The 13,909-nt window shown below is 39.4% G+C and overlaps 1 protein-coding gene across 1 annotated transcript in view; it reads right to left on the bottom strand.

Annotated features, from left to right (window-relative positions):
- Positions 1–8,830, bottom strand: part of LOC134745677 (uncharacterized) — a 39,105-nt gene extending 30,275 nt beyond the window's left edge. The window contains exons 1-3 of the mRNA XM_063679795.1: positions 8,599–8,830; positions 1,960–3,634; positions 1,178–1,248 (exon numbers count right to left, since the gene is read on the bottom strand). Coding sequence (XP_063535865.1) covers positions 1,178–1,248; positions 1,960–3,634; positions 8,599–8,658 — 1,806 coding nt within the window. The 5' untranslated portion in view covers positions 8,659–8,830. The remainder of the gene's footprint in view (positions 1–1,177; positions 1,249–1,959; positions 3,635–8,598) is intronic.
- Positions 8,831–13,909: the final 5,079 nt, after the last annotated feature.

Here is a 13,909-nt window from a genome sequence, read left to right as displayed (position 1 = left end):
TCAAAGAAATGGCAACATTAAAATGACATAATGTACCCAACGACCAGACTGTTTTATATACAAACAATCATATATTATATGTGTAGACGTCACTTTGTTGCGTCTGGCCTCAAATTGGATTAGATATATTTTAAATGAGTTTCGAGTTCGAGAAATAAGGTCTGAGTTGGAGACATTATAAATATTCTTGGCGCGTTATCTTAAAAATCTTAAAATAAATGACTTTTAAGACCTCAGTTCAAATGTTGAGTAGGTAGTAAATAAATAACTATTTTTATTTAGTATCTAAGTGGCCCCATGCTCAGTTTTTGCTCGATTCACAACTATACACATCGTGTATCTTTTTCCGTAAGTACTTAGGTACCTATCTAGAATAGGTACTAAGTTCATACTTCTAGCATATCAATCAGTTCATTATTTGTATGTAGTATTAGTTAGTTAATAACAGATCTACTTAAATATTAAGCGAGAAGACAATCAAACAACAACAATAACTTATCTTGGAGCGCGTTGAATAAAAAAGGAGAAGTGTAGGTAATGTGTGTAGTTAATATTTAGCGCAGCGTCCGAGACGTTCCTCAATGAATGTAATATTAAGATGGGCTCGAACATTTCCTGGCAAGGCGGCGCGAATGAGCCGAGCAAAAACCGAGTCTGTGTAACTGTGCGAACTTACGACTACGGAATCAATAAAAACTTTTAAGGCTTCTGGGAAGTTCCTGAGCAACTTTATCGTAAACTGAATATCAAGTCGAAACCGCGTTGAAGGCGAAATGCAACATATCCGATAACAAGAAAGTTTCAACGTAATCGCACGTTTATTTTGATGTTAGTTAACAATCACAATGTTTATATGAGTAAGAACAGTCAAAGTTATAAACATGTTGTCACAAAGTCACATTAGTCACAATCACAGTAAGTGCAATAGGGTGGTCTAGATAAGACAATGCATTGGAAAACGGATGTTCCCGTGCAAGATGTGAAGGGAACGATCGAGCGCGCAGACCGACGTCGCTCGGGTAACTGCGACGCGTCGCGGCGGAGGCGGCGCCGGAGCATCTAAATCGGGATTGACTCGAACGACTCAAATACCTTGACTTCCTCAATATTACATTGAACCCACGACGCACGAGACCGCCAAACGTACATCAATCGCCGCCTACGGAACTATACTAACTAATGATAAAGGATATTTACTTCCCACGACGATGAAAACCTTTAACTTGATCCTAGATCTTAAATCGATACCTACAAAAATTATGTATTGAAATAACTTTCTAATACTTTCTATATCATTAAATCATTATAAAACGGCTTCCATAGCTCCTAGTCGTTACTATCGGTGTATCGGTTACTCTTCTAAATTGCCTACAAAGCTGAAGGTCCTGGGATCGAAACTCGGTATTTTACCTGCTTTAGGCATTTATTTGAGTGATGAGCATGGATTTTTATACCTGAGAGTCATAAATGTTAATAATTTGTATTCAAACAATTCTTTCTTATGTACGTCAAGCTGCAAAAGATATTACCCAATTTATGATTGGAATTCATTTACCAAATTCTTTTCCTTTATAATATAGGTACACCCACATAATTCGTCTTGTAACCACAACACAAGCCTATTTATTTATAAAACAACGTAAGAACTCCCCTGTAGTTTTAATGCGAATTAATGTTACGAGAACATATTTTGGCAAAACCAATTAACTACAACGGTCCCAAATATTCACTTCCATTGGTGTTTTCTCTACGCTGGTACTAATGACACGCATAGCTGTTCAAAATATGTAAGCCATAATCAGGCAAAAATTACCACATTATCAGTAACTGATATTAAACAACTGTTGTCTAATTACTTATAAAGATGATTACTAATTAAATCGGATATAGTCCGGAGCTTCGTGTCTTATTGAACTATTGTTAACCATTCCTATTATTTCGAAATAAAAGAGTACTCACGGGGTACGGGTGAAGACAACACGGTGGGCGAAGAGTACTCCCGATGCATCGGCGAGGCGAGCGGTGACGCCAGCGGGGAGCGCGCCGCGGTCGCGGGGGGAGCGCCCGCCGGCGACTCCGGCGTCGACGAGCGCCGGTTGCTCTTCTCGTCCCTCATGACACTGTACTCTATGTGCTCGTAGCCATCCTCGTCCAGGCTTTTATCAAGTAACTTTGGTGAATCTGCTACGCTATCGTAGGGTTCCGGACTTTGTGGAGCGGTCGAGTCTCTTTCGTACTTTAACTTTTCATCGTCTTCTTGAGGGGGAGGTGAAACCGGTAATCTAAGGCTCGGCAAAGAAGGCGCTCGTGATAAGATATCAGGAACTTCTCCATCAGTTCTATCTTCCTGTTTAAATTCTTCTCTTTCTTCGGATACTCGATTTTCTGTTAGATCACTCGCTGTGATTTTAGCATTTTCGTGTGGCAATGGAGGAGGTGATTTCGGAGATCGAATGGGTGGTGAAGGGGGCGATTTTGGATACCTAGGAGAATAAGCCGGGGCTGTTGCGGCAGGGCTTGCAGACGGAGAGACGGGTGAATGGGATGACCTCTCGGCGGATTTCGAAGGCGAGTGGGACGATCTTTGCGCGGACCTCGATGACGAATCAGAAGATTGCAAACTAGGACTTCTGTCTGACGCGGAATCCTTATCCGCGATAGCCTCATCACTGGCAGATACCGAAGTTCGCGTCGAACGAGTTTTAGGATAAACAATTTCAGACGAACCTATTTGCTGAGAACCTGCGTCAACACTTTCTTTAGAGGAAGAACTTAAATTATCACTTCTTACATCTGATCTAAAGGTGGGAGACATAATATTATTGGATATAGTAGATGGCGATACGGGCGCAATCGTTTTCACAGGACTAGGAGATTTCACACCTGACGCACCTCTATGAACTAAACTAGAAGGGAGAGTCGTAGGACGCTCCGCTTGAGAGTCCCCGGTGCATGGCGATAGAGGGGGCGAGTATACACGAGAGGGAATAACACTTCTTTCGGTAACTTCCGGTGACTTTGTTTCCGGTACACCACTAGGATATTTAGAGTCCACTCGCGCACTAGGTTCATGTGTCTCATACCGCGACGACGGACGCGGTTTACTAAAATGAGAAGTCCAGTTTCTTTGTTTCTCTATGAGTTCTTTATTAAAACGCCTATCAGGTTTCTCAGGTTTTGGCAAAACACTGGGCTTGGCCGGTTTCGGCGGGGGTACGGGCTGCGAGGAGCCATTGGGGAGGCGGTCGCCGTTAAGTGCGGGAGGCGCGACGGGCGAAGGCGTGATAGTGCGCCGCGGCGGGCTGACGGAGCCCGCGGAGCTGGAGCGTGAGCGCGAGGGCAGTGAGGGTGCTCCGCCGCGCGTGCCAGCAAAACTGGCTGCGGCCGATGGCGACTTCTCGATGCGGAAGCCGCGGTTCTCTTCGCCCAGTTTTTCAAAAAGAGCTCGCGCGGTATTGAACCGAGACAGATGGCTCTCGGTCCGGACGACCGTCATCTCGGCGCCGCGCATGTCTTCCTCGTCCCTCGACGGCATACCTTGAAATAAGTGGGCAATTTTCGAAACTTTAGTGCCTGTCTGATGTCTCTTCCTGCAGTCCTCCATGCTAGCCGGATACGCTCGTTTTAATCCAATCTGAAAATAAAGAGTTGCTCGTGAGAACTCATGGAGTAAGAAGTCACAACTGGGCCGCGTTTGTATAAACCGAAACAGATAAAATTATGATAAGCAACGCGACGACGCAGCACGAGGATGCGATAGTAAAGCGAGTACAGGTGGTGCGTGGAAGGCTCGCCGCACGACCTAGCGCGATTGCTCGCTACATAATAACTTCGGATGGCGATAGCGCAGATCTGATAACGCCCCACTCTTAGTTTATTGAAATGACTTCAGAGTTAACACGGTTTTGTACTCGTTTATTCAACTAAGAGATAATTGGCTGTATCATTATTGTGGTATTACGAATCAAAATATTCATCATCTCAATACAAGTAAAAACGACCCCTAAAACTACTTAAGAATGTTAACATTTAAAACACACAAACTACGGCGATGTTTCCTGAATTATTATAATAATAGGCGAATGAGGTACTTCAAACAGTGCACTTGAGATAAAATATAATTCAATCGGCTTGCAATTATGCACTCAGGTTAATATTCAGTGTATTCCGATACACTGAAAACGTAAAACATGTTTAATTTGTTATTGTCAAGCGTTTCCCTAATTTGTTTGGTAAATTCGGCGACGACGTCGCAACATTCCAAATGCGCGGGTTGTGTATCGGACTTAAAGGAAAGCGATTGTGCAAAAGGAGAATTTTTACAGTACGATCCTGAAGTGTTATTCGGATGCTGTCCAGTTTGTCGTCCCGGTAACATCAGTACTCATCATTCATTCATAATCATATAGTTATTTCATAATATTAAGTTTATGTATTTGTATTCTAGAGAAATAGTCCACTACTTATTTCTCTACGGTTAATATAGAGAAATAGGTAAGTCCTATAATCGTTCCAATTCCCATACAATTTATTATTAACGTGAACACTAGGTTTATTTATTTCTCTATAACCATAGGGAAATAAGTAAATAAGGGCCATGAATGATACATCCCTGAAGGGAGTGGCCAGGGGTGTATGATTTACTATTGAAGAACTAATTCTATACGCTGACGAAGTTGCGGGCAGAAGATAGTTTGTAATAAATTAGGCCGATTAGTCGCTCTCATATACGTATGAATAATTATTTCTTTAATCCGGTAATAAGGATTGGTTTGAATGCAAACCCACACAAAACATGTGTATAAAAGGCCAAGTTCTACGAGGCAACAGTGCAGGGCCGGAAGGCCCGGGCCTAGGGCCTCAGGCAACCTAGCAATGGTTTTGAGATGGAGAAGGGGCCCCCTAAATTCTAAGTGTCATACCTAGTGCCTAGGGGCCCTAGGCCTCTAAATCCGGGCCCGCAACAGTGACGAAGCAGCGGGAGTCGTCATAGAAATCAATCCCACCGGTTTGCCTAATTTTGAGACATTTGAGAATGTTTCCTGCGGCCCATGAAAAAAGCTTGTTAACGAATATTTTTGTCGCACTACCATTGGTAAGTTAAGTACTGAAAGGCTATAGTTACAGGCATTAAACCTACTAACTAAATAGACGACAGTCAAACAATTTTTTGTTACAAAATGCAAAGCCCATGATAGTGGCCGGGAATGCTCGTGTCGTGTGCAGTCTTTTTGTTAGAACTTGGCAGGTTACCGCGTATGTCTAGTATAGTCTAGATATTTCCCGCATGCAATTATACATTATTGCTATACATACTTCCGAATACATAGCACGGTCATCGGAAGTTCGCCGATCTGTTCATTACGATCGCCGAACGCAATCTCCCGGAAAGGACCTGCCAATATATTGCCGCAGGGGAACCGGCTGTACTCATTATTATTTCGCTAATGTAAGATAGGTTACGAATGTCGCAATTAAGTTTCGATTGTAATCGACGAAAGCCAGCTACATGTAGAATTTTCAAAAGCGATATTTATTTTGTATTCGAATGTAACCTTTCGGTTCTTTCGCTTTAGAAAACGGCTCTGACGAAACGATATTTATGTGGAATTTACGTTTAAATAATATGTAGGTAGTTCAGACTCTTCAGAGGTTAGAAGTAACGAGAAACAATAAATTTTGACGGAAAACTCATTTTATCGGAGGTCGCTCACCTACCTACTAAGAATAAAAAATATGTTAGTAAGATGAATTCAAAAATACACAAGTCTCATCTACAAATAGAACTGCGAAGCGCCTACCTACTTTCTTTATTAGCATAATACTTCCGGCTACTTGCAAACATCTGCGAAGTCACAAGTCACCTACGAAGCATGTCAGCAAATATTATTTAATATCAAAGCAACATTCGCATTTCACATTCTTACCGCTTGACGGTATTGAAATTCATCTTTGATTGGCTGTGTTTGCATAACAAGGGTGTGTGCCATATGTAATGTGAATTCGTTCATTTGATAATGGTATAAATAAATGAAATGTGATTCGTTGCGTGTCAATCAGAACACTAAAAAACTATAAATAAAACAAGGCATTATGTTTTGTCTCTATTATTATTACAATAAATAAAATTAAAAACAAAACATGGTTATTAGAATAATAATGTAAACAAACCAAAGAGTAGATGGAAAATTTCCTTGTGAATTGTGATACGAATAGGTGATACTGTCGGAAAGCGGCGGGGGTCCTACATACTTAAATAATTGTTTTTATGCCTTTTATTTTCGTAGTAATGGTTCAAAAACATTACGACATATTTGGATTTGTCTAATCGTCTAAAGGGCAAGTGATAGTATGTATCACTTGGCCTGTGATATAGGTAATATCACGGTAATATAATCAAAACAAGTGCGAGTCGGACTCGCCCACCGAGCTTTTCGTACCTTTCAGTATTTGTTATAGCGGCAACAGAAATAAATCATCTGTCAAAATTTGAACTGTCTAGCTATCACGGTTCATGAGATACAGCCTGGTAACAGACAGACAGACAGACGGACAGAGGAGTATTAGTAATAGGGTCCCGTTTTAATACCCTTTGGGTACGGAACCCTAATAAAACAGATCCGTAGAAACTAGCTAGAGAATATTTTCAGTGCAAAAAATAGTGAAGCAGTAACGGTAACGGGTATTTCGTAAACCATACCTATAGAAACGATAAAGTTTTCCGTTTGCTCTTCAACTTTTACATTGTCTGTTATAGGCATACCCGTACCTGGCAAGTGCAGGCCCCCCGCCAGCTGTCTGGCTGACGGGAGTTACGCACCGGTGCAATGCAAGGGAGATTTGTTCACGGGGAGGTAGGTGTGATTCATTACGATTCCAATATTTTCGCTTTCAACCCACCTCTTTAGAGCGCCGTGTACAGTCAGCTGCAGAGAAAAGTGACCCCCCTGATGCCCCTTAAGTTTGTATGCAAAGGTGCAAAGCGAATACTCTAAAATATTCATTCATAGGTCCTACTATCCTACCACCTGCAGGTCCTACTATCTGCAGGTGCATTTCAATTCATACTGCATGCAATTGGTTTTGTTTCTCCAGTGCCTACACGAGAATGTGGACGAAATACCTACTCTAAATATTAGACAATACGACGAATAAGTTTTCCTTCTCATTAGATATTGTACACACATGTATTTTATTGGTTATCCGTTATTAACATTTTTACTTAATAAATGTGACATTACAATGGCCATTTTTAGTCTTGCAAAATTATTTAATTAAATCCCTTTGAATATTTCATGGATATGCTGAACCTTTATGTCAGATTCATAATACTATAAATCATAATATTCATATTATGATGTGTAATTGTGTATATATTCTGTGTTTGATTTTTCTGTGACACGTCTGTTAGGCGTCTGTAACGCTTTGAATTAATTACACAGATGTTTCTGCTCTGACCAAAGCGGGAACAGAATATTTGGACAAATGTGGAGATGCCAAGCAAAGACCATTTCGTGCGGTAGGTTAAACTAAGTACTATACCTAATACCTAAGTATCATCTTCCTCGCGTTGTCCAGGCTTTTCCCACGGCTCATGGGAGCCTGGGGTCCGCTTGCAACTAATCCCGAGAATTGACGTAGGCACTAGTTTTTACGAAAGCGACTGCCATCTGACCTTCCAACCCAGAGGGTAAACTAGACCTTAGTGGGATTAGTCGGGTTTCCTCACGATGTTTTCCTTAACCGAAAAGCGACTAGTAAACTCATTGGTACAAGCCCGGGTTCGAACCCGCGACCTCCGGATTGAAAGTCGCACACTCTTACCGCTAGGCCACCAGCCCTTCTAAATACTACCTAGTATCACTACTTTAATTCATAAAGCTACTACATATCTACTCACAAGCGGTATCGAACCTTTAAGTCTAAGGAGAGACTTCGCCTCCTTGTGTGTGTTCTACCGCTTGTACAATGGGCTGTGCTCTGAAGAATTGTTTGACATGATGCCAACGGCCGCTTTCTATTACCGCACCGCTCGCCATCGGCAGGGTGTTCATCCTCACACCCTAGCACCTAAATGGTCGCGTACTGTGCGGTTTAAGAGGAATTTCCTCCCGCGTACGCTTCGGCTGTGGAATGAGCTCCCTGCCGGGGTTTTCCCGAGGGGCTACAGTATGGGGTTCTTCAAAAAAGGAGTGTACAGGTTTTTAAAGGGTCGGCAACGCGCGTGTAATATCTCCGGTGTTGCAGGCGTTCATAGGCTACGGTAACTGCTTACCATCAGGCGGGCCGTATGCTTGATTGCCACCGACGTGGTATAAAAAAAAAAAAAAAAAAAAAAAAAAAACATATCTACTAACTAAGCGACACAAACGCGTAGAATTTTTAAGAAGCTCGTATCTATAGCGGTCTAAGTAGCATGGTTTGCTATCGACTCAAATCGAGAATAAGGTAGCTTTTCTCTAGCTCAAAATATTTTGTCAAACAAGCTCTTTAAAAAGTAGATATGCTTATCATAAGCTACTTTATATTAAAGAGAGAGAAATGGTAGGACTAAGCATCCTTATTAATCGCCGTTTAGTATCTTTATAGAATTCCTACCTTCATTTGAGCCATGGTGTGGTTTTGAAACGGGGGCGCTCCTACTACAGTGGTATACATTTTTTTGTTATTTAATATTTTTGTGTCACCCTTTCTAACTCATCTATTAGAAAGGGGATATAATGAATTTATCGGAAAAGGTATGCTTATAACAAAAAGCTATTAAGTAAATCACATGCAAATATAAAATAAATTACAATAATTTAATATCACCCATTCCGTAAACGTTAGTCAAAATAAATATGACAGACGTATGTCATTATTCGTCACTGCAAGTGGACACTAGGAATATAGTTAACGTCAGTGCAGATGGATGATGGAATAGATTTGAAAGAAAGAAAGAAAAATTTCGTAAAATTTACTTTTGATTATGGATGGTATAGAAAGGATCGCAATCTCTTATGGCAGAAAGAATTGTTGTAAAAGTGACCGCGTTAAGCTTTAAATAATAGTTCCTAATCTCTCCGGTGGCGCTAGTTAGGCTCTGGGACATGAGTATAACATGAACCATATAAGGCAACAAATAACCCGACCAAATTACGTAGGTTGTTTTTGGTAGTATTTCGGTGTATGGTGGCGCCGCCTAATTACTGTTTTTTGATGGACACTTTTCATACATAGAGATTTGGCTCCTTTATACAGTCTCCATGCTTTTGATTATGCAAACTACGTCACCGATGTCACTATAAAATTGATACAATTTTAAGGCATGAATACAACATTGAGAAGGTTGCATATACCTAGTTTGTCAATACCTTTCTTTATTTATAATCTGGTTACCTAGCAACTGTTGTTCACTGTCAGACAAAGTAGTCTATTTTTTTATTATATTTATAAGACGTAAAAAACTAGCAACACATGAAATGTAATTTTAGTCTACGGAATAAAAAAAATGACTATAAATGTCGTAAACTTCGTAAAGAGATACATGAGCTTATTTTTTTCACATCACCTATTCGAAAAGGGAACTTTTCTTCCCTGCTAGGAGGGATCAAAGTGGCACTTTTCTGTTCAAGGACATTTTGTTGCCAGTATGAAATATTGACACAAAGACATATGAAATTAGTATGCAGATAATCGATTACAATTTCTTTATAATCGATTACGTGCATACAATTTTTCTAACTTAAATAATATTTTGTTGTATGTATGTATGTATGTATGTATGTAAACACTTTATTGTACATAAGACAGATTACAAACACAATAAAAGAACATAAATATATACAATGTACAAAGGCGGACTTATCCCTATAAGGGATCTCTTCCAGTCAACCTTTGAGCAATTGAGAATGAAACAATAAACAGATCAAGATAGACAAACGAACACTATGAACAGAAAGTAAATTATGGTTCAATTATTACAAACGTAATTGTAAACAAAAAATGTAATTATGTAATTAACGTATTTTAAATTAATTAATATCATATTTAAATTAAGTAAATTAATTAATTAGCGTAATATTTACAAAGAAACGTAAAAAAACTTTAGTTTAATAATTTAATTTTCACATTGACATTTTAGGTCTCCTTAAACGCAGCCATACTTGTCTATGCAATTTAAAAAGTTTATATTAAAAAAAAATTGTACAAATATTTCACAAAGCATTATGCGGTTCTGTATTCTGTATAAATTTGTAAATACTTAGTTTAAATCAATAATAATAGGCCTTTTCATCTGTGTCAGATGTTTTAAGCAGCATCCCGGTAACGACACTAATATTTAATAATAAATATAAGTGATATCAGTCTTCATAGTGTTCTTCCGAAGATTTGGTTCAAAGGGGTAAGAGCTAATTTGTTATCAGAAAAATCTACAAAAATAATGTACTTGATTTTCATTGTATCATTTTAGTTGTATGTTGCTGTTTTTGAAAAGATATTAGGTACATCATTATGAGCTGTAGGTACTTTTAATTTGTCACTATAGTCACGTCTGAAAATATAGATACGGACAAAGTGCCAGAAGTATGTACCTATACTAAGGTCGTGTACACATATTTTTGGCACTTTGTCCGTATCGATCTTTGCTTAAAATAATAATGTTTTGAAACCTAATGTTAGTATGTAATTTCCTCATAGGTGATGTGAAAAGCAGTATGTGTCACATGGTAGCAAAATCATTTTCACCTTGGGCGTTAACACTTGAATCCCTCACTACGCTCAGGATTCTATGTTAGAATCCCTCGCTACGCTCAGGATTCTATTATAGAATCCTTCGCTTCGTTTAGGATTCAATTGTACGCCCTCGCCGTAAATATGTCATTTTGCTCCCTTGTGACACAATCTACTATTCCGTATACATATGTATGAGACAGTATTTCCAAAGAGAAATCTTATCTTTTTATACAATACCACTTATACAAACTTTTTTAAAACTTGCAGCAAAGAGTAAATTAAGTATATTAGGTAAAGAGAGCCCTCTTGAAGCATTTTATAGAAACTAATTTGAAAGCGCCATCTTTGATTTTATTCGGAAACTAAGTATGTATTTGTGTGCGTGCACATCTACATATGCATCCGTACGTGTACTTTCGTCTTACATAATATTAGGTCTAATACTTGGTCGGTTTATAAGTTAACTTTTTGTTTGGTTTCTTGTAAAAAGAAACTTTCTGGTTACAAGAAATCAAACAAAAAAATATTATGTAGAACATGTTTTAAAAGAATTTATTTCTTTCAAATTGGTATACAAGATAGTACCTAATAGAGTAGGTGTAAGTACTTGCAGCTAGAACTCTTTCGTGTTCGCATAACTGACTTGCCAGGTTCTCAACTGAGCGTTCCTTTTTTGACATTAACAGCCAACTGGAATTGAATTTGGAATGATATCATGCATCGATAGCAAGTGCAGATGTTGTATCTATTTAAATGGATTACTTTTTCATCGTGAGGAAACCTACATGCATCTGCGAAGAAATTCAAAGGTGTATGTGAAGTCCCCAATTCGCATTGGGCTAGCGTGGGGACTATAGCCCAACTCTTCTCGCGCATGAGGAGGCCTGTGCCCTGCAGTGGGACGTATATAGGCTGAATTATTATTTACTTTTTCTAGCGTGTAGTAGGCGAAGAGCAGAATTGGAAGCATCCAAGAAACGAGCTGTTACGCTCCACTGCACACCCACTGGCGACTACGAGCCGCTACAGTGCGACAACGGACTCTGCTGGTGTGCGCAACTGAAGAGTGGCCAACCCACGGTTGTACCTGTGCTTCGGGCAAACATGAAACTGCTTCCTTGCTGTACGTCACAAATTACTTATTTTATTTCAGTTGTTATTTTATTAGGAAAGCAACCGAAATGGAAGCGACCGAGAATTTAAGCAAAAGCGAGCAACTGTAAGCCGGTACCCCTACTCTGCTACTAGTGTGTAATAAAGGACGCCAGGGGCCTATTTATCGAACGGCATCAGACTAATATTATTAGTCCACGAACTGTCAAATCGTATGGGTTGCCATGGCGACGCACTAATAATATTCGGGTCAGTCGGGTCAGTCGGGATGTATTATAAACAGTGTTGGCAAAACGTTAATTGCAATTAACTAACCAGTACAAATTGAACCGTAAACTGTAACGGACGGTTACAGTTTACGGTTCAATTTGTATAATCACTGATTATAAATTCAATATACGCGATATAATCCGTTTTTATAGTTTTATTTCATGAGTAACTATCGCGGTAACCGAAGACAATATAAGGTATTAGACTGTTATTACTAGTCTACGAACTGTCAAGTCGTATGGCTTACCATGGCATCACACTAATAATATTAGACTAATAATACCTACCGTTCGAGAGATAGGCCCCTGTATGGGGCCCGTTTCTCGAACGGTATACTAGACTATTGTTAGTGTGTTGCCACGGTAACCCATACATAATATTAGTCTAAATACCATTCTAATACCTTTCGCAAATTGGCCCCATGGCGATGCTGTCTGGGACCGCCAGTGCTTTGTGAGGTTTCTGGGTCTAAAACGTATGCGTAATCACGTACTGACCAACCTACAGTTTAACCTTTGCTTCGGGAGATCATAAAACTGCTTCAGTGCTGTACGTTAGCATCTACCTAGTTTTTTTTTTTCATTTCTAAATGTTGACCCGAGTGGTAGAAAGCGGCCATCGTAATAGAGTAATGGCGCTTGCATTACATTGCTGCCTTCTTTTATTAGCAATCACACTAAGCTCAGCTTAAGAACCAATGAGTAATGACACAGCACACTGCATCCTTCGGATATCTGGTGAAATTTGTTACTACCAGGAATACAACCTCACATACACCATAGAGTAGAATTAGTAGCGTTGTATGTTGTAATCTATTATGGCACTTGAGATAAAAAACTCCCGAATTCTAATTTAGTTCATAAGATGTAACAAATCTTACAATCGTGACAAAGAGCGCTATGCACTTGTTCAAATAATACTGTCTTTGTCATATCATATGCACGACCAAACTTCAAGGATTCTTTTTCTTGACTCGACACGCATATATAGATACAGTCATTATGATAGTAGTTGGTACATAGCTCTTATTGTTCTGAATGTTATTGAACTACAATAAGTATGTATAATATAAATAAGTTATACATATAAAAAACCGGCCAAGTGCGAGTCGGACTTGCGCACGAATGGTTCCGTACCATTACGCAAAAAAAACGGTAAAAAAATCACGTTTCTTGTATGGGAGCCCCACTAAAATATTTATTTTATTTTGTTTTTAGTATTTGTTTGTTATAGCGGCAACAGAAATACATCATCTGTGAAAATTTCAACTGTCTAGCTATCACGGTTTATGAGATACAGCCTGGTGACAGACGGACAGTGTTCTTAGTAATAGGGTCCCGTTTTTGCCCTTTGGGTACGGCACCCTAAAAACCAGGGAAAAGTGTAAAAAAAATACCGATTGTTACAAAATGCTATGAAGCTCCTTTTTTAATTCAAAATTATTTAATTCAGACAATGCAGTCGGCATGGGTGAAAGTTACCTAAGAAGATGTGAAAGCGCGGTTCAAGCTTTGAATGAGATACACAAGGAGCAATCAGAACATGGAACTAAATACTTGACCAAGTCCTTAACACTGCGATTACGACGGAACTTATGGGGCTTATAAAATTCAAGGCACAAGGTAAAGTTCAATTTTCCATACGTAGCATTATTTCATCGAGTCCATCAAGATGGAGAGATGCATACCGCGCTCCTTAGTTGAACGGACAAAAGTTAGTTCCACTAAAGAACTAAACATTGTAAAAAAACACCGGCCAAGTGCGAGTCGGACTCGCGCACGAAGGGTACCATTACGGAAAAAAACAGCAA

The sequence above is a fragment of the Cydia strobilella genome, chromosome 11, assembly GCF_947568885.1.
Source record: "Cydia strobilella chromosome 11, ilCydStro3.1, whole genome shotgun sequence".
Lineage (NCBI taxonomy): Eukaryota > Metazoa > Arthropoda > Insecta > Lepidoptera > Tortricidae > Cydia > Cydia strobilella.
This window is presented reverse-complemented; position numbering and strand designations above follow the sequence as displayed.